Source organism: Canis lupus, chromosome X, assembly GCF_003254725.2.
Source record: "Canis lupus dingo isolate Sandy chromosome X, ASM325472v2, whole genome shotgun sequence".
In the NCBI taxonomy this organism is placed as follows: domain Eukaryota; kingdom Metazoa; phylum Chordata; class Mammalia; order Carnivora; family Canidae; genus Canis; species Canis lupus.
The window spans coordinates 4,830,230-4,850,047 of record NC_064281.1 but is presented as its reverse complement, the minus strand read 5'-3'; the positions used below and the strand labels follow the sequence as shown (position 1 = coordinate 4,850,047).

General features: G+C 46.4%; 1 protein-coding gene and 1 long non-coding RNA gene across 17 annotated transcripts in view; one reads left to right on the top strand and one right to left on the bottom strand.

Annotated features, from left to right (window-relative positions):
- The window catches only part of LOC112652550 (uncharacterized), a 141,990-nt gene extending 141,107 nt beyond the window's left edge, over positions 1-883 (bottom strand). For all 3 annotated transcript variants that reach the window (XR_007409441.1, XR_007409443.1, XR_007409442.1), the window contains exon 1: positions 643-883. This is a non-coding gene — a long non-coding RNA (uncharacterized LOC112652550). The remainder of the gene's footprint in view (positions 1-642) is intronic.
- Positions 884-971: 88 nt separating this feature from the next.
- The window catches only part of PNPLA4 (patatin like phospholipase domain containing 4), a 107,606-nt gene continuing 88,759 nt past the window's right edge, over positions 972-19,818 (top strand). For 4 of the 14 annotated variants that reach the window (XM_049107659.1, XM_049107660.1, XM_049107656.1 and 1 more), the window contains exons 1-5: positions 1,101-1,199; positions 2,426-2,610; positions 7,326-7,420; positions 7,588-7,732; positions 19,496-19,561. In XM_049107659.1, coding sequence (XP_048963616.1) covers positions 1,163-1,199; positions 2,426-2,610; positions 7,326-7,420; positions 7,588-7,732; positions 19,496-19,561 — 528 coding nt within the window. In that variant the 5' untranslated portion in view covers positions 1,101-1,162. Of the gene's footprint in view, positions 1,332-1,479; positions 1,634-2,425; positions 2,611-3,686; positions 3,749-4,752; positions 4,880-7,325; positions 7,421-7,587; positions 7,733-19,495; positions 19,562-19,818 lie in introns of those variants that run through there. The other 10 variants (XM_049107661.1, XM_035711470.2, XM_025436077.3 and 7 more) reach the window with 10 other exon arrangements.

The following is a 19,818-nucleotide window of genomic DNA, read 5'->3' as shown; positions in this document are numbered from 1 at the left end:
CAGCACCGCGCACCGCGCACCAGGGGCTCCGCGGCGCGGCCTCGGCCTCCTACTTGCCAGCAGGCTTCGCGGAGGGCGCTGCCCTCCCTCCCGCCCTCCCGCAGCTGCACCACGTGCACTGCAGCCCCCCGTCACGCCAGTCCTATCGGCAGCAAGACGCCACCTTGCTTAGGCCCCGGCGGGTCCTGAGGCGCAAGGGTGTCAGGAGGCTGTTTGCGACCGTGAGGCGCCATGTGGTCCCCAGTCACCACATCCGGGGCCCTCGCTCAGGCCCTCAGGCGGGGTCGCGCGGCAGAGCCCAGGCCACGGCCTCGCGATCAGGGACGCACAGGCCATGAGGCGACCCCGCCCCGCGCCCCAGGGCAGGACGCGCACACTGCTCAGAGCGTCCTCACGCAGGGGGACCTGGGGGACCTTCCCCGGGGGCTCTGCGACTGCTGCAGGCTGGCTTACGGGGCCTACACAGGGAAGGAGGCCCCACAGGGGACGTCGGCCGCACGGCCACCACCCAAAGCCACCACCATCTCTCACTGACTCTACACGCCCACGGCCGCCACCAAAGGAAGCCACAGGCCGAGTGCTGCAGGCCCGCCGTGTGGCACGGGCGTCTTTACCACCATCCCGTTTCACACAGAAAATCACCTGAGAAGCTCAGACAGGTAAGGCAAGCCGCGCTGGGTCAGCAGCCCGAGGCGCCTGACGATGTGGCCGCTGCCCACAGCCGCGGCCCGGCCTCTCCGATTACGCTTCCGTTAAAAAGGCTACTCAGGAACGGGGAAGGCACCGCCAGACGCGGAAAGCGCTAGGAAGTCCGCTCTCCACAAGCCGGCACGTGGACCCCGCCTTCCCCGCCAGCGGCACCGCCCCGACGGTGGGAGAGGAAGAAAAACCACTTCCGGGAGACACGCCAGCGCTTCCGGGGCGCGCGCGGCGCAGGAGGGTCGTTCAGGGTCACCGACCTCGCCGGGGAGGGGCCAGCCCCCAGGTGGCGCTACGACGCGCAGGCGGACGGACACGCATCGCTGCGTATGGAGGACAGCAGCCCTGGACACGAAAGGGTTGCCCCTTACCCGCGCCCGGGGACGCCGGGGTCAGGCGTCCGAGGGTGCGCCGCCGCCATGTTGAGTCCAGGGGGTTTAAATGGGGTGGGCGGGGCCCAGGGATGCCCGCGTCGCAAGGTGACGTCGCAGCCTGCGCGGGTAGGCCCGCCCGGACCCCTCCCGCGAGACCTTCCAGTCGGCCAGCGCGGGCCGGCCCTGGGGGGCGGGGCCTTGTTGAGTGACGGCTCCGCTGAAGGGGGTTCAGCATGGAAGTGCCTGGAGCCTGCCTTGGTAGGCGGGGCGCGGGGCGGGCGCGGGGCGGGCTCTGGTGGCTCCCCCGGGGTGGGCGGGTCGGAGCAAGCCCCCAGCGCCGGGGGCTGGGGCTGCTTCCTGCACCGAGCTCCGCCGCTCCACCCCCACCACCACCCCCACCCCCACCCCCACCCCGGCTGCAGAAAGGAGGCGTGCCGCGGCCGGGGCTCCTCCCTGCACACAGCGGAGGTCTTCGGCCCCTAAACTCGAGGCCCGGGCCGGGCCGTGTGCCTCCCCTGGAGGCTCCGGAGGAGGCAGGGAGGAGACCCGAGGACCTCCAGGTGTGCAGCTTTGTGGCCTCACGGTACCCACCACCTGGTGACATGCAGCCCACTGAGGCTTCGGAAACGCGCTTCTGTCCTGAAATCGCTCACAAGTCATCCGGGACTGTGCCTGACGGCCCTTGCGGCCTTCAATTGCCCTTGCCACTCACGGCCTTAATGTATCTTGAGAAACTAGGCAATGAAATCTATATTTCACTGTTGAATGATGGCTCGTTGCATTATGCAAGAATCGTGGGCATCCTTGTTTTTGTTTTTTGGAATTAAATATGTATATATTATATCCATATATGTGGATGCTTGCAGTGCAAGTGTGGGGCAAGCGAGCAGGGACTGCTCTTGAAATGCGGTGATGCACTTGCAAAGGAGACCACGTGTGTCCTTTCTGTGCAATGTGCTAGTGCCTAGCCATTTCACCTTCCACAATAGTACCCCCCCCCCAAAAAAAAAGGTTAAAAAGGTCAGGAAAAAAGGCAATTGTAATTTACTGATCTGCTTCTACCCGGGGCACATCAGATTGTAGATAGCATAATCTATGAGATAAATACATATGAAATGTTGGGACTTTTCACAAGTAATAAAACTATATGGGGCCAAGGGGAGAGGGGAGAAAAGTTTTCGTGAAAAATTTGGGTACTTAATGAGACTTTTATTGACAATATTGTGTTCAGCACAGAGAATTATACGTTAAAACCGTGTTGGAACGATGAGACATGGGACAACACACCAGTGTGTAAAGAACTATACCAACTTACAGCATTTTTGTTTTTTTGTGTGTCCTCAATTTCGCAGCTAGAATGAAGCACATCAACTTGTCGTTTGCGGCCTGCGGGTTTCTGGGCATTTACCACTTGGGGGCAGCATCCGCACTTTGTAGACATGGAAAAAAGCTCCTGAAGGATGTCAAGGCCTTTGCAGGGGCTTCTGCGGGATCCTTGGTGGCTTCTGTCCTGCTAACGGCACCAGAAAAACTAGAGGTAATGAAGTAGTAACTAGGCTGCGTTCCTTGTTAAGAAATCAACACTGAGCGGCAGGCATGAACGTTGGCTCTACTAAGTTAACTGCAGACAAATAATCCTTTTCCTGGGTAACAGGAAAGGTCAAGACTTTTTTTTTTTTTTAATTTAATTATTACGGATTTCTGCTCTGGATTTGGGGAAGATTATGTTGGATGACAGTGAGGCAAGGAAATCAAATGCCTCTTTTTACTCTTGAGTGTCTATTTAGTCATAAAATTCCGGCTCTGTTTCTTTCTACCAAAGGCTATTTCTTCTTTATCTGATCATGAGAACACAGGGTCTGTTTGCAAGGCCTGGAAAATGGGGCCGATAATGCTTTGCTCCCTCCCATTTACAAACAGGTGTATAAAGGAAAATTGGGCTGATGATTTCTGCTAAGTGGAATGCTGCAGAGATTGTTTGTTTTTGATTCTCACAGATAAAAAATTTTGATTTCCAGGCAGTTTATCCAGAAGTAATGAGAATAAGCCTTCATTAGGTATTTCATTTAATGCAGTCTACGTCATAAAAAGGTTTTCCATTTCTAGACAGCAATCGTACATTTCCTGACTTTAAGAACTGTCTTCTGTAGGTGCAGAATGGCATATTCATTCATTACTTACATACTCTGGTGGCTCTGAACAATTGAATAATAATTAGCATACTCAGGCCCAAGAATAAATTTAAGTCACATTTAAAACATTAAAATTAGGACGCCTGGGTGACTCAGTGGGTGAGCATCTGCCTGTAGCTCAGGGCATGATTCTGGGGTCCTGGGATCGAGTCCTGCATCGGGCTTCCTGCAGGGAGCCCTCTTCTCCCTCTGCCTGTCTCTGCCTCCCTCTCTGTGTCTCACATGAGTAAATTAAAAAAAAAATCTTCTAAAAATAATAAATAAAATGTCAAAACTATAAAATCGTAAACATCGAGAATCTTGTTCTCACCATCGAGGATGAGCTCTGTATGAAAGAGAAACAGGATTTGAGGCCAGTTGTATGGGAATCCACTTATGTTTTCCTCCTATTTTTGTACGGTTGCTTTATTGGAAATGCAAGAAGGGAAGAAGTGCTGTGAACGGATTGCATGGAGTGAGCACCTGAAGGCAGTGAACACACGTGTGAGCACTACCCCCCCCCCCCCCCACACACACACACACACTAGCAGAATCCTATGGTTTGGACTGCAAGCCAGCTCCTTTCCAGAACTCTCAAGAGGCTGGGGACTCCTAAGGGGTTGTTTCCTCCTCCTCCGTGTCACCTTTTCCTTTCAGGGAGGCAGATCCTCAGCTTTGTAATTGAATAGGCTTGGTTTTATTTTTATTTTATTTTATTTTATTTTTTTTTAATTTTTTTAAATTTATTTATGATAGTCACAGAGAGAGAAAGAGGGAGAGGCAGAGACATAGGCAAAGGGAGAAGCAGGCTCCATGCACCGAGAGCCCGATGTGGGATTTGGTCCCGGGTCTCCAGGATCGCGCCCTGGGCCAAAGGCAGGCGCCAAACCGCTGCGCCACCCAGGGATCCCTAGGCTTGGTTTTAAATCCTCAGATTGGGCAGCCCTGGTGGCTCAGCGGTTTAGCGCCGCCTGCAGCCCAGGATGTGATCCTGGAGACTCTGGATCGAGTCCCTCGTCAGGCTCCCTGCATGAAGCCTGCTTCTGTCTCTGCCTGTCTCTGCCTCTCTCTCTTTCTCCTCACTGTACATTCTCATGAATAAATAAATACAATCTTTAAAAAAATAAATAAATCCTCAGATTGAGGAATGCATAAAGTGTCATGTAAAATTGACTTTATTTGGAAATTCTGCCCTAATACAGCCACTTCACTGAAATTCTGTGATGTTCACACACTGACACTTGATCTGAATTTGAGACGTGAGATCATTATTTCAAGCTAAATTATGTGTTCTTGTGTATTTTTTCGATGAACCCTATTGCACCGTCTAGTGGTGTTGGTATGATGGCATTGGTTATAGGTGGGTAAAGGGGCAGGACTTCCTGGGTGCTCACATTGGAAGGTGCAGAATGATTTTCTGTATTGACCTAGAGCATCCTCATTTTTCGTTTGTCAAAACAAATTCTTAGCCATTTGATGTAAGTTTATTTTATTTCCTTTTGTTTTAGAGTTTGGAATACACTACTTGTAGGATTGCTTTGAGGTTTTGAGCAAACTGTTTTCTACTTATTCACATCCATGTTAGCTCAGCTCTTGCTGATGGTTCCTCGAGCTTTGTGGTGTTGTGACAAATACGTGACTAATTAATCTAGTTCTGAGCTTTTATGCATGTATAATTAAGAGGAGCACCTGATGCCTGGTGTATTTTAGGTAGTAGGCAAATTTAGACGCCCATACGTAAGAGCTCAGTGCTGCAGCCTTTTTTCAGCCCGTTAGTTGCAAGGCACAGTGTTAGATATAGTGGGGAATGCAGAGATGAGTAAGTCCTTGCTTAATAAGTTTCCAGTCTGATCATGGGAGTGTGTGTATGGTGTGTGTGTGTGTGTGCGCGTGTGTGTGTCTGTAACTAAAATTAATACAAGAAAGTAGGCCAAGTGGGCAGTCTGGCTTAGTAGAAAGAGCACATAGTTTGGGGGCTGCCCCTTACAGCAGCTTCCTGACAGCAGGCTGCATCCGTTCTCTGCCTACAAACCACCCACCTCACAGACACAGATCAGATTGTCTTATTCCCCCTACCTTCCCCTCCCAGCCCCAGGGCTCTGTTTTGACTTAGGATCGGATCCAGATTTCTCAGCATGTCTCCTGAGCTCCACCCCCCCTCCCCCCGCAAGTCCCCCCCTCACCCCCCATGACTTAGTCCTCTCCTGGCTCGATGATGGCTTTGAGGTCAGTACCCCTCACTGGCTTGTGCTCACAGTTGTCCCTGCCAGTCTTTCTCACCTACCTCCATGTCCTGTCCAGCTCCTACTCACATTTTCTGTCTCACCCAAAAGTCACGTTGGAGGGAACCCGTGGCTGACACGCACTGTATCAGTTTTTTGTGGCTGCTACCATAAATGACCATAAACTTAGTGGCTTAAAACAACACGTTTTTATTCTCTTAGATTTCTAGAGGTCATAATTCTGGAAAAATCAAATTGTCCGCAGGGCCAAGCTCCCTCTGGAGGCTCTGGAGAATGTGTTTCCCTGCCTTTCACAGATTGTGCAGGCAGCCTGCATTCCTGAGCTTAGAGCCCCTTCCTCCATCTTTGAGACATAAGCACAGCATCTTTTTTTTTTTTTTTTAAAGACTTTATTTATTCATGAGAGACATAGAGACATAGGTAGAAGGAGAAGCAGGCTCCATGCAGGGAGCCTGATGTGGGACTCAAACCAGGGACCCTGGGATCACAGCCTGAGCCAAAGGCAGACACTCAACCGCTGAGCCACCCGGGCGTCCCAAGCACAGCATCTTCAAATCTCTCTCTCTAATGCTGACATTTCCACCTTCCTCTTTCACTTATACAGATCCTTGTGATTACACTGGACTCCCCTAGATAATCCAGGATAACTGCCCCATCTCAAAATCTTTAACTTATTCACATCTGTAAAATCTCTTTCGTTGTATAGGAAGCATTCACGGAGTCCAGAGGCTAGAATGTGGGATCTTTGGGGGTGAAAGGCTTGGTTCTTCCTGCTAACCACACTGTTGTGGCACTCTCCTAGTTCTTGGGGATTTACACACTGAGCAGTCCTAAGTCCCATGAGGGCACGGGCTCTTTGTCTTTCATTCTACCTGAATCCCAGTGCCTAGGACCCTGTAGAGGTTGCTTAATGCATGATTTAATAAAGAAAAGATCGGCCTGGGTTCAGATCCTGACTCTGGAGTTATTTTGATGAGATAACTGGGAAAGATGTCCAATCTTTCCAAATCTCAGTTTTTTTACTTGTCAAGTGGGGTATTGTACCCACCTTACATGGTTATGTGACCACGAGCTAACAGAAACTGCATCTGTAGATCCCAGCATGTTAGATGCTCCCCTCTCTTTACCACTCAGGACTCTTACAAAATACCAATGCCTAGGGACACCTGGGTGGTGCAATGCTTGAGTGTCTGCCTTCGGCTCAGGGCGTGATCCCAGGATCTGGGATCGAGTCCTGCATTGGGCTCCCTGCATGGAGGCGGCTTCTCCCCCTGCCTATGTCTCTGCCACTCTATGTGTCTTTTATGAATAAATAAATAAATCTTAAAAAACAAAACAAAACAATGCCCAACAGTGATCTCCAAAGACAAACAGCACTCATCACAATGCCTCCCTGGTCATTGGTGTTGCCGTGAGTAATCAGTACTATTGCAATCGCACTGCCTCAGAGGCCACAGACTTGGGATGGGAGAGGAGGTCAGCCATGTTGGAGAAATGTGTAGAACAATGTGCTAATAAATGAGAATCAAAATTGAGCTTTCGAGGATTTCCCAGATGTGGGCAAAGCCATTTGAGGTGGCTTAGAAAGAAAAGAAAGGGGAAAAAAGTTTGGATCTGGGAGAACACATAGCTTGCCTGGGAGCTAAGACCCGTGGGTGAAGGGGGCCAGGTGCTAAGGTAATATACCTGTAAAGGAAAGGAGCACCTTAAATCTAAGGGTTGGATTTATAAGATCTAGGGTCCAGCTGCCTTGTGTGGTGGCCACAGAATGCTGGAAAAAGAGGGAATTTTTTCTTTCTTTACAAATCATAGGTTCACGTACTCATTTTTTTTTTCAGGAGTGTAATGAATTTACCTACAAGTTTGCTGAAGAAATCCGAAGGCAGTCTTTTGGGGCAGTTACACCTGGATATGATTTCATGGCCCGATTGAGGTATATACGTGTATATAGAACATTTCCACCAACGCATGTGAAGACAGAGTGTTGAGGATGCTCTGTATAAACCGCGGCATGCTCAGCTCAGCGTTCTCCCTATTAAAATATTTACAAGGCATTCAATAATTGAAGGTGAATAACGCAGGTTACTTTTTCCTCCTTAGAAGCGGAATGGAGTTGATTCTTCCTCCCAACGCCCATGAGCTGGCCCACAACCGACTGCATGTATCTATCACCAACACCAAAACCAGAGAAAATTACCTGGTCTCCAGTTTTTCCTCCAGGGAGGACCTCATTAAGGTAACCCAGGTAACACGCATGTCATGTTTGAGGAATTCATCCAGGGCTGACTTAATTCCTTCTCACAGGCGAACGTCATCACGTTCTTTAGAGCCAGGGTTTCACATCAAGCCTGATAGATGATGAGTACTCACTAAATGATGTGATCGATGAATGGGTGAACCATGTCCCTCAGTGGCCACCGCAGAGGCTCCAGAGACCCCCGTGCTGCTTCTGTGCTTTTCTCATGATCGTCAACAAACCCATATTCAGGTCACCGACGCGGCTGGATAGCATCACAGTACTAAGTTCCCTGAGTGACATAGCTGGTATCTCCTGCACATAAGACTTTGTACATGTGCAGCCTTTTTCAGTTCTCTGCAGGTAGGACAGGTGTGATTACTGCCCTGTTATTCTGTTTTTTTTTTTTTTTTTTTTTTTAAGCAGAGGAGAAATAGATGGAGAGATTTTACGTGACATGCTCAAGGTCATACCGGCTGCCCGTGGGAATGCATTCTGGACCCCAGGTCTCTTGACTTTCCAATGTAATGTTCCAGTTCATTCTCCCATTTTGTTTTCATGCTTTCCTATCCAGACACATTTGAAAGTTGCTCGGTTGCGAATTTATTATCTCTGGGAAATACTTTGGCTAGAGTTGCAAATAACAGTGTGCTTGCTAAGGTAATACATCAAATACTTGTAAATTGGAAAGAGTGCTCTTTTCCTACAAAAGCCGGGCAATTTTTTCTCTGTTTTCCCTTTGGTGGGAATTATGGCCAGCTTCAGATAATATGGAGAAAGTGTGTTTGGATACAGCAGGGGGAGATGGATTGAGAGGAACTGGTAAAAGTTCTGCTTGAATTACATGATAAATGCATTGATTTTTACTATCGAGTCTTACTGTTCAAGTTTTACTGTGTGAATGATATAATTTGAAATACCTAATGAAATGTTGAACTGACAAGTAAAATTACTTTGTGACTTAATAGATTAGAATATTTTTACTTGGTGTGCTGACTATGCCAGTCTTGCACTTACACATTAATAGTCTGTCTTAGAAAAAGAAATATTAGAAATATTTTCCTATAATCTTATGGAGACTTGCAAAATATAAAGGGAGGAACTGGTCAGTCCATGCCTGAATTGTCACAACCTGCTGATGTCAACACAGATACAAGGAGCTGCCAGTGTGCCGGAAGACCTCTTCTGGTTGGAACGGCAGCAGGACTGTGTTCCCTTTTGTCAGAAGACAGGAGCCATGCATTGCAGTTATGACCTGCTCATTGCATCCGTCCTTGGCTACTCTTATCTACAGTAGCAGAGCCCCTGGTATTTCCTGTCTCCTCTCCTAACTTCCCGATCACTGTTCCCGATCCCATATTTTACTGCTTTACTTAGTTTTTATTGTCACTCTTTCTTCAGTAGAATGTAAGCTCCAAACGGGCAGGGGTTGCTCTGTTTTGTCCACTGTGATAGTTGCATTGCCTGGCAAAGGGCCAGCTCCAACATATGTGGTCAGTCGGTGAATATGAATGAACACATAAATGACCTGAGGTGGCATCTGTTACAATGGCTTCATTGAAAACAAAAGAAGGGCTGCCTGGGTGACTTGCTGGGTTGAGCGTCCGAATTTGGCATGGGTCTTGATCTCAAGGCTGTGAGTTAAGGCCCTACATTAGGCTCCATGCTGGGCGTGGAGCCTAATTAAAAAAACAAAAACAAGGGGATCCCCGGGTGGCTCAGCGGTTTAGTGCCTGCCTTTGGCCCAGGGCATGGCCCTGGGGTCTCGGGATCGAGTCCCATGTCAGACTCCCTGTATGGAGCCTGCTTCTCCCTCTGCTTGTGTCTCTGCCTCTCTGTGTATGTGTGTGTATGTCTCATGAATAAAAAAATAAAATTGAAACAAAAACAAAAACCAAAAGAAGAAAGCATCTGGATCCTATGTTTAGTGACCTTTACAAAATAAGTTAGCTGGTCAGTGGCCCAGCTGGACTACGGTCCAGATGTCCAACATTGTGCTTGATTACATCACACGCTGGATAAAATTATCCCCCTCTCAATTCCCTTTATATGGCAATGTGGTTGGCTGAATAATCGCCTCCAAAGACGTCCACACCCTAATCTCTAGCACCTGTGGATATGTTACCTCCCATGGCAAAAAGGATTTTGTAGATATAATTGAGGTAAAGATCTTAAAATGGGGGAGATGATCCTGGATTGTCTGGGTGGATCCAAACAAAGTACCTAAGTTCTTAAAAATGGAGGTCTTCCTTGGGGGCCATTGTTCTTTCTGAGCTGTAGAGCCCTCATGCAAGTAGAGCATAGAGGCAGGAGGGCGCTGTGGGCTGCTTCACTGACAGCCAGCGAAGCAAAGAGGACTTCAGTCTTGCAACCAATGGAAATGAATTCTCCCAGTGTCTGAGTGAGCAGGAAACATTTTCCCCTACACCCTCCCAGAAGGAATGCGGCCCTACCAACACCTGGGTTTTAGCTGCACAACAGATTCTAATCTCAAGACCACATGGTAAAAGATTGGTGTTATTTTAAGCCTCTATGTTTGTAGTAATTTGTTACAGCAGCGATAGCAAACTACTGCAGTAAGTAAACATGATTTTTTTTTCAATTTCCTTTGTTTTAGATAATAACTATTCAGAGAATTGGTGTAATTACTTGAGTTCATTGAACAGAAGAGAAATAGTTGACACAAAATGTGTAATATCTTGTAAGGAGAATAATTGAATAATTAACATTTATCCTAGGTTATACAAGAAGCATTTTAAATATTTAGCAGAATGCTCTAACCTTTTTCCGGCCTAAAAATAGGAAGGATGGATAGTTCCTTGATGGCAGATAGTGGCTATGAAATGTCTGAAGTCCATGCCTGGAATACTCAAGAAGCATTTAGTTCAACAGTAAGACCAGGTAGAGACTAGAAAAGGGAAGAAGAAAAGGCATGGAGGGGAAAGAAAGCAAACCCACTGCTGGTGCATCATCAGCTTCTGTGCTCTGAGTAACCAAAAGACCAGTGGTGGAGTGTCGTGTGGAGCGCCACGCGGCAGGATGGCTGTTCACTGCCCAGTGCAGAGGGGAGGGCGAGGAAGCTGCCTGCTGGTGCTTCCATTTCCCTCAAGAGGAGATGGGAGGCCTCCCAAAGCCAAGAGGGGAAGCAGCCCCAACCCCACGGTGCACACTCCAGTCTCCTGGGAGCTCTGCACACCTGGCTCTGAACACAGCGTTGGGCTTACTTCCCAGTATTTGTAAATTCTGGAGATGACACAGAGAGACTAAAGCTGCAACCAGAGGTAGAGTACATCAGGTATCAGTTGGTAGCTAGTGAAGGAATCTGGGAGTACTAAATACTAGGGATTTCAACTACAATGTTGCATTTTATACCCATTTTATCATTATTTATTCTCTTACTGACTGGTGTTCTTAATGTTTTGTTTTTTTTTTAATGCTGAGCTTATTAGCCACCAGCTGACTGCACCTTTTATTTTATTATATTTTTTAAGATTTTATTTATTCATGAGAGGCACAGAGAGAGAGGCAGAGACACAGGCAGAGGGACAAGCAGGCTCCATGCAGGCAGCCCGATGTGGGACTCGATCCTGGGACTCCAGGATAATGCCCTGGGCCGAAGGCAGATGCTCAACCACTGAGCCACCCAGGCTTCCCTGACTGCACCTTTTATTACAAACTGGATGTCTTTGTATTCTAAAGTGTGTGTGTATATGTCTATGTATGTCAAGTCCTCTGTGTGTATGTGTGTGTGTGCACGCAAACATGTGTGTGGTCTCTTGGAATATTGCATGTTTTATGTGCATCTCCCTGTGTTCATATCTAGGCCTCTCATTTCCTGACACTGTCCCTGGGGACTAGTTAGATTTGAGTCTCAGTTTGTCCAGTTGTGAAATGGACATAAGTCAATCTGTGTCAAAATGGAGAACAAATGTATAAAGCAAGACAAGTGTGTTTCGGCAGGAAAGCCCCATATGCTTGTTGATTACAGCCAGTATTCAGTAAATAGTAAACAAGTCAGATTGTAAGCCACACACGTTACTGGTCAGCATGCCTGTAGGAAGTGTCACAGCCTTCTTTCTGTGGTGTTGGAGTCACCCTTCTTACACATTTTATTCTTTTCCCCCTTACTTGTCATCCATATTCAAGAACAGTGTACTAACCTACACCTACAGTATCTCGGGAAGTGGATTACTACCCTGTTTTGCATATGATCTTAGACCTCTTCATCATTGGCTTTTGTTTCTGTGTGATGACTCATAAATTGTATTCATTCACTTTGCTTCTAGTTGCATGAAAGATGATTGTTTCATTTGCTATCTGCAATGATAGCTGAATATTTTCTAAGAACCTATGTTGGCCAATTAAGTGGTCCAAAGATCCCAATTAGGGTTGAATTTCCATCGTATCCTGAATCTTCTGCCCACGGTGACTTAGCTCAGCACTATGGTCTGAATGTCTCTAGCACCCCACACTGAATTCATAGTCAATCCCAAATCCCTGATGTGATGGCATCAGGAGGTGGACCTTTGAGAGTGAGATCATGAAGTAGAACCCTCATAAATGGGACTAGTCCCCTGATAAAACAGACCCCAGCCAGCCACCTCAGCCTATCTGCTTTGTGAGAACACAGCGAGAAGCAGGCTCTCAGCGGGCACTAAATCTGTCCGCACCATGACCCTGGATATGCCAGCCTCCAGAAATGTGAGAAGTCAGTTTCTGTTGTTTAGAAGCCACCCAGCCTGTAAAATTTTGCTGTAGCATCGGAAATGGTCTAGGACAGGAAACTGGGCCTGACGTGGGGGAATGTCTATAACAAATACTTAGACATGTGGCTAAGAAGCAGCTCTGGAAGGGGGTAATGGACAGAGGGTGGGAGAGCATAAAAGTACACGCTAGAAAGAGCCCACATTGCTGTGAGTGGACCTTTAAAAGGCTTGGACAAGGGGATCCCTGGGTGGCGCAGCGGTTTGGCGCCTGCCTTTGGCCCAGGTGCGCGATCCTGGAGACCTGGGATCGAATCCCACATCGGGCTCCCGGTGTATGGAGCCTGCTTCTCCCTCTGTCTATGTCTCTGCCCCTCTCTCTCTCTCACTGTGTGCTTATCATAAATAAAATTAAAAAAAAAAAATAAAAGGCTTGGACAAGAAAGAGATGAACTGGAGACAGAGCTGTCATCTTCTCAGTGACTCCCTAAGGGGCACCATGGGCAGAAAGGTGGTAGGACTACAGACAGTAAAGCCATTCTGATGAGGTCTCAGACAGAAACAAGGACGTAGTCTTGGAGGGAGGAAAGGCCCTTCTTGCTCTGTGGTAGCAAAGAACTTGGCTAAACTGTGTTCTTCTCCCAGTGTTTTCTGGAAGGAATAACTTGTGAGAGATAAAAATGGGTATTTGATGAGGCCTCATTCTAAGCAGAGCGCTGGAGGAGCTGCCTGGTTTCTCTTGACTGCTTATATAAAATGCAAGCCCAGAGAAATGGCTTAAAGATGAAATCACTTATCAAAGCCAGGTAGAGCTTAAAGATTTGGACCATTCTCAGCCTGTCCTTATTGAAAAGAGTGACAGCGTCTTTAGAACAGAACTGGAAGGTGTGGCCAAACAGCCATCTCAAGAGGATGTTGTCAGCCATGTAAAGAAGCCAGGACTATTGTCCAAGATGGAGGAAGTATGACCCCTGAGGCATTGCACGGATGCTCTGGGCTGCCTCTTTCCTGAGAAGCCTAGAGTACAAGGGTGAGTGGAGGCACAGCCTCGCCTCTCACTTGGCAATCCACCCCACTCAGAGCCATGGGAGTGGGGCCACTGTAAAGACCCTAGACAAAGAAGAACGCCGTGGGGAGCCTCTGGCAGGAGACTCAGAACAACCAACACAGAGGTGGAGCCCAGCCCTTGCCCCGCAGAGGTGTAGGGGCAGGACCCTGCCACCATGGGCCTGCAGGACACAACATCAAGCCAAGGAGGATTGTCATCAAGCCATAAGGTCTCATGGAATTTGCTCCATTGGGTTTCAGACTTGGCTCCAAACGTGTTACCTCTTTGCACTTTCCTATTTCTCCCTTTTGGAATGGGAAGGTCTATCCTGTGCCTTCTCACCACATATTTTGGAAGCACATAGCATCATAATTTCACAGGTTCACAGCTGGAGAGCAGATTGCCTCAGGATGAATGGTACCTCGAGTCTCACCCATAGCTGATTTAGATATTGAGGTGAGACTTCAAACTTTCAACTCTGAGTTGATGATAGAACAACTTAAGACTTTTTTGGCTATTGGGAGGGATTGAATGTATTTTGCATGCAAGAAGGATGTGAATTTGGGGGAGCCAGAGGTGGAATGCTATGTTTTGCATGTTTTGAGCGAACCAAAATTCGGGTTGAACCGAGCCCCCATGAGATGGTATTAGCAGGTAGGACCTTTGGGAGTGATTAAGTTATGAAGGGAGAACCTCGTGAATGGGAATAGTGCCCTTACAATGTGACCGCAGAGCCCCTTCTGCCATAAGAGGACACAGTGAGAAGATGGCTGTGCCTGAATCAGGAAGTGGGCTCTCACCAGACACCAGATCTGCCTATGCCATGTTCACGCATTTGCAGTCCCCAGAACTGTGATAAATGTCTGTTGTTTATAAGTCACCCAGTTTATAGTATTTGGTTATAGCAGCCTGATCCTCAGGGTTGTTGTTGGTGGCTTCCCCCGACCCCCATTCCCTGTATGCCACTACAGGACAGACATGTGGCCTTCAGATATTATTTTGCCCAGACTTTACTTGTGTGGTATACGCCCCTCCTTCCCAGGCATGACAGAGGCCAAGACAGGGAGACACATGTGATATATGGTACCACACCAGTAGGACATGACCCCCAGAGGGAAGATCCCTTTATGTAGTTAAACCAGAGCCCAAGAGGCCCCCTCCTCAGATGCCTCACTTTTGGTTCTCATCAACCGGAGACATTTCATTTTGGATGCCACACTCTTTTGTGGGGTGAGTTGAGGGATGGATGAAAATGTTCCCTTGGAGGATGAAATCCAGTGATCATTTGTGCCTGTGGGTTGGTTACTTTCAACACCAAATGGAGATTGTTTTATGCAAAGGCAGATGGTACTTTGGTAATGGAAGAGCCTGGTGCTTGTCTAGCGGTGGAGTGTGGATGGGATGATTGGCACAACTTCTCAGTGCCTTGGTTTCTTTGCAAGTTGGCATCCACACTTTCCCACCTACCCCTACAAATTACTCCAGAGATCAGGTATATAATGTGTCTGGAAGTGCTTCCTCAGGTCCTCCTGAGAGCTTACTCTCTTTTGTTGACTCTCTTTCATGTGTGCTATGGTCTGTAGCAACTCCTTCACTTGGGAGCTCCTTTACACAGTATCCCCTGAACTCTGGGCTAAGTTTTCTTCACAAGGAAACACACAATCAGGAAATCCAAGCACATTTTAATATCAGCCTTCAGCAAACTGTGATTAGGGAGGTAAATTCTTTGTTTATAAGGAAGTCCTATGTCACTTCCACAGCTGAGCAGAAATGGTTTTGAAAGTAACTGTGCCATGGAGTGGTAGTGTCTGCCACTTGTCTGAATTAGTACCAGTCATTGAATTCTTCGTCTTTAAAACTGATGGACATGTGTGGTCTGAGCTGGTCTTTTGACCCAGTGGAATGCTTGTGAATATGTATTCCCAGGAGGGCTGTTTCCCAGTGTCCCTCTTGGGAAGAACCAGCCTGTCTCCGTTGCTACGGTGTCCTATATTTCTGCACACATAGCAAGAATGCTCTTATAGCAAGATCTTCTCACATTTAGCCTTCTGAAGGTGAAATAAGGCCTGAATTTAAGATTGGTCATTATCTTGGGAAGACTGGGGAAGATAAATTTGAATCTGTCTTTGAATTTCAACTACACCAGCAGGTTCTGAATAAACAGCCAGATCCTCATTAAACTCCACAGCAAACTTTAGGCATAAATGAAACTTGTTGGGAATTTATTCTCTAAGGAAGCCGGGCCACATAATTTTCTAAACACCCCTTTTCTATAAAATGTGAAATGAAAAGAGCTAGTCAGAACGTGGATTGAATATGCACTTGGCAATGTTTTGTACAATTGCTGCAGGAAGTAACTAACTTTTATTTTTATCATTGTATATTTAGTAAAAACGAGACAAAAACAGATCAATGTTTAAACCTACATTCATTGCTTAAAGTGCTGGGCTCTGTGACAGGCCATGAATGGCAAGACCCTGATTTCTGCATCAGTGTTGCCAACCATGGTGTCACTGATATTGGGGTCTGGTCCTTCTCTGGGGTGGTATATCCTGTGCACTATAGGATGTTTAGAGGGATCCCTGGACTCTACCCACCAGATGCCAGTTGTATTCACCCCCCCCCACACACACACACACAGACACACTTGAGACACACAACAGTCTCCAGACATCACTCAGTGTCCCCAGGAAACAAAGACACCCTGTCCCCTTTCCTGTTGAGAACCCCTGTTCTACATGTATTGAGACTTACTGGTGAGAAGAATGTCAGTGGGAAAACAATGAGACAGAGTGGAAGGACGCGTTCACACTTACTATCTTCTCAAGTGGCCGGAGTCTGCCAGTGTTGGTCTCTTTCCTTAGAAAATCCTCTCTGTTGGCAATAAAATGGCCACAGGCAGACTAAGAAAAGCCACTTATTCTCATCTGTGGAAGCTAATTTTCCCCACTAAACATAGGTTGATATACAAATCAGCAGTGCATATAAAGGGAAAAAGTGCAGTATGACAGGATAAATACATTGATTTGGAAGAGTGACAGGTATTTTCCCGTCCAATACGCTCTTCGAATCAGTTAGGAGGATTTGTACTGTTCTTATCTGTAGGAAGGTAATTGAATAGCATTTTTCAACCAAGCACTGCAAGAGTTCCAAGCATTAACTCCTGAACTTCACATTGTACTCTGACACGGGGGAAGAAAACCCCACGTAATTCCGATTCTTATGGAAGTGGTCTGTTCGGTGGTGGGGTTTTTTTTTGTTTGTTTGGCTTTTGGGTTTTTTTTTGTTGTTGTTGTTGTTTTGCAGGGCAAACATATAATTGTGCAGCATAATGAAATAAATCGTTATAGTTACAAAGTGTCTTTGCTTCTTTAAAGAGCATTAAGTACTGCAATCTCACAATATGTGTGCCATCCACAAAGAGCTCCAGTTATTGCTACAGTATCATGTTGCATTTTGCCAAATAACTGCATTAAATAGCCACAGTGTGCCTGCAAAACATACCTAGAGTCTGTAATTGTTTTTTTTTTTTTTTTTTTAAGGGAGTAGCCAATTGATGACAGAGCCAAATTTAGTTAGGGGGAATGCAACAGCCTTTCTCTGAAAAACACCCAACTGCTGATGTATTGGGTCCTAAAGGGTGGGTTTCTATCCTGTAGTCCCCGACTAGTGCGTGAAATAATGTCACTCCTGCTTTGCCACTTTGTGCACTGGGTATGCCTAACGTCACGGCACACTATTCTATCAAGCTGCACGTTTCAAAAGTAATGCCTGAGTATAGGCCTGTCTACGCTCGCTCTTCTTTGTAGATGGTTGACAAAATCTCATGCAAGATTGCCATTGTACTTTGGTTTGATGCCCTGCTATCCATATCTTGAAGGTTTTTCTTTTTTTAAGATTTTATTTATTTATTTGAGAGAGAGGAGAGAAAGAGCATGAGCAGTGGGGAAGGGCAGAGGGAGAGGGAGAAGCAGACTCCCAATGTGGGACTCCATCCTAACACCCTGGGATCATGACCTCAGCTCAGTACAGATACTTAACTGATTGAGCCACCCAGGTGTCCTTATGTGTTTGCATTTTTAATACCTGTATTTTCATTTTGCACTGGGCACACAAAATATGGAGCTGGTTCTGGCACAGAGCACCAGCACGGGACAACAGAGGTGCGTGACATGTGTCATTGCCTTTCTTCTTTCCTGCTGGAGTCCTTGGATTGTGCTGCTATACCACTGAGTTTGCTACCACACCAATCTGACACCCCAGGTGTTCCTGGGCCACCTGTCTGGAGCCCATTGCTGTGAGGGTGGTTAGAACCAGGACCTCTCCCCTTGTACTCCACAAGCCCCCAAAACATGGGGAAATCCTCATTTCTCCTGTCGTTCAGACTGGTGGGGAAGCATCAGGGGTCTTCATTCCTACCTCAGAGAAGGCTAAGAAATAACAGGTATCTGTCAAGCATCAGCTCTGGGAAGGACTGACCGACCTTGCTGGACACACAGACCCTTTCCCTTCAGCAGCTCTGGGCACAGAGGAGCCAGGAGGCACGTTTCGAGGAGGAAGCAGTGCATTAGGAAAGCCTGTACCAACTTCTAGGTACACATGTAGAAATAAATGGGTTCCAGCTGTGTCAGGCTGAAGCCCAGAGAGGCCTTTTCCTACAGAAAGTGCATTTTGCTGGTGACCAGATCTATTATTTATTCATAGTTGAGAATAAATGGGCCTTTGACTGCTCACCTCAGAAAACATACCTATATTATGGTTTCTTTTGGGGGGAAATGCCCTCTGAGTCCTAAATAATTCTACATAGGTGATTTACAAATCAGTTTTGGGGCCATAATCCATTTCTGAATAATATATGGTCCCCCCCCCCCACGGAGTATCATGAAATGTTTCACAACAAATAACTGTAGCATCTTCGCTTACTAGTTGAAAGATGATAGCTTAAATATTCAGCGTCTACTGCTGTGTCTTTCCAAATAGAACAGTAGTGATTTGGAAACTATACTTGAAAATAAAACATGTATATGTCAGAAAAGTTCCCAATGCCCAGCTTCTTCTGTTGGAAGAAATGGCAATATTTTAAATGACAGTCTTTTTTGCCTTTTTCAAAGGAAGATAAAGGATAATTGGTGTCCCTACCTGCCACTGTCTCATTATATATCCAGACCATGTTGCTAGCACAGGAAATGTGTTGCTCTGCTTAACAACATCCTGGTGACAAATCAGAACACCTCCAAGCTGCAGGCTAGTGTCCCCTGTAATAACCAGAAGGGTGTGCTCCCCTGAAAGATAATAGTACAACTTTATTTTTACTTTTTTAAAGAAAACTCTACAACCAACGTGGGGCTCAGATTCATGACCCCAAAATCAAGAGTCACAGGCTCAGGACACCTGGGTCGCTCAGTGGGTTAAGCGCCTGCCTTCAGCTCAGGTCATGATCTCAGGGTCCTGGGATCAAGTCCCACACCAATGGGCTCTCTGCTCAGTGGGGAGTCTGTTTCTCCTTCTCCCTCTGCCTGCCACTCCCCTGTTTGTGCATGCTCGCTCTCTCTCTCTGATAAGTAAATGAATAAAGTCTAAAAAAGAAAAAGATAAAAGTCACAGGCTCTACATTCTGAGCCAGCCAGGCGCCACAAGGAACCAACTGTAGAATGATTTTTACAGTATATGATAGAGTATTGTAAATAATTTATGAGTACATACTCAAGAATTTAGACTTACCTGGAGTTTTAATGTAATGACTTGGCTGTCTACAATTAAAATCCCAATTTTACTTAAGTAAAGTCAGCTAAGTCACAGAATATTGAATTGTTCATATCTCTTTAGGGTCTTTTCAGATATTACAAGTATTATCTTCTATTTAACTGGATCCTATGTGCACTTGAGCTATACAGGACTGACTTAATTTTTTATACTAACCATTGTTAGTTTTTGAAAACTTTTTATAGTAGATAAATTAATTTTGTGGAACATGTGCTAATGCCTATGTTTATGAGCTATTTCTTTATTGTGTTCATCTAGGTTCTCTTGGCCAGCAGCTTCGTGCCCATTTATGCAGGGCTGAAACCAGTGGAATACCAAGGGCAGGTAACTTTCTCTTAACTGATGAATTATTAGAAATTCCCGTATTAATATGTTTCCTTTGAAGGATCCAGTTTTGTAATTATTCTAGTGTTTCCAAAGCAGTTTATATGATTTTTTCCCATAGTTTTGTTTGTAACAGAAACAAAACAAAACAAAACCAAGTACAGAGGCCTTGGTGTCTTATTGTCAAGATCTTGACATTCAGAATTAATGGGATACTGCTTTTTTTAAAACTTCATCCAGGAGCACCTGGGTGGCTC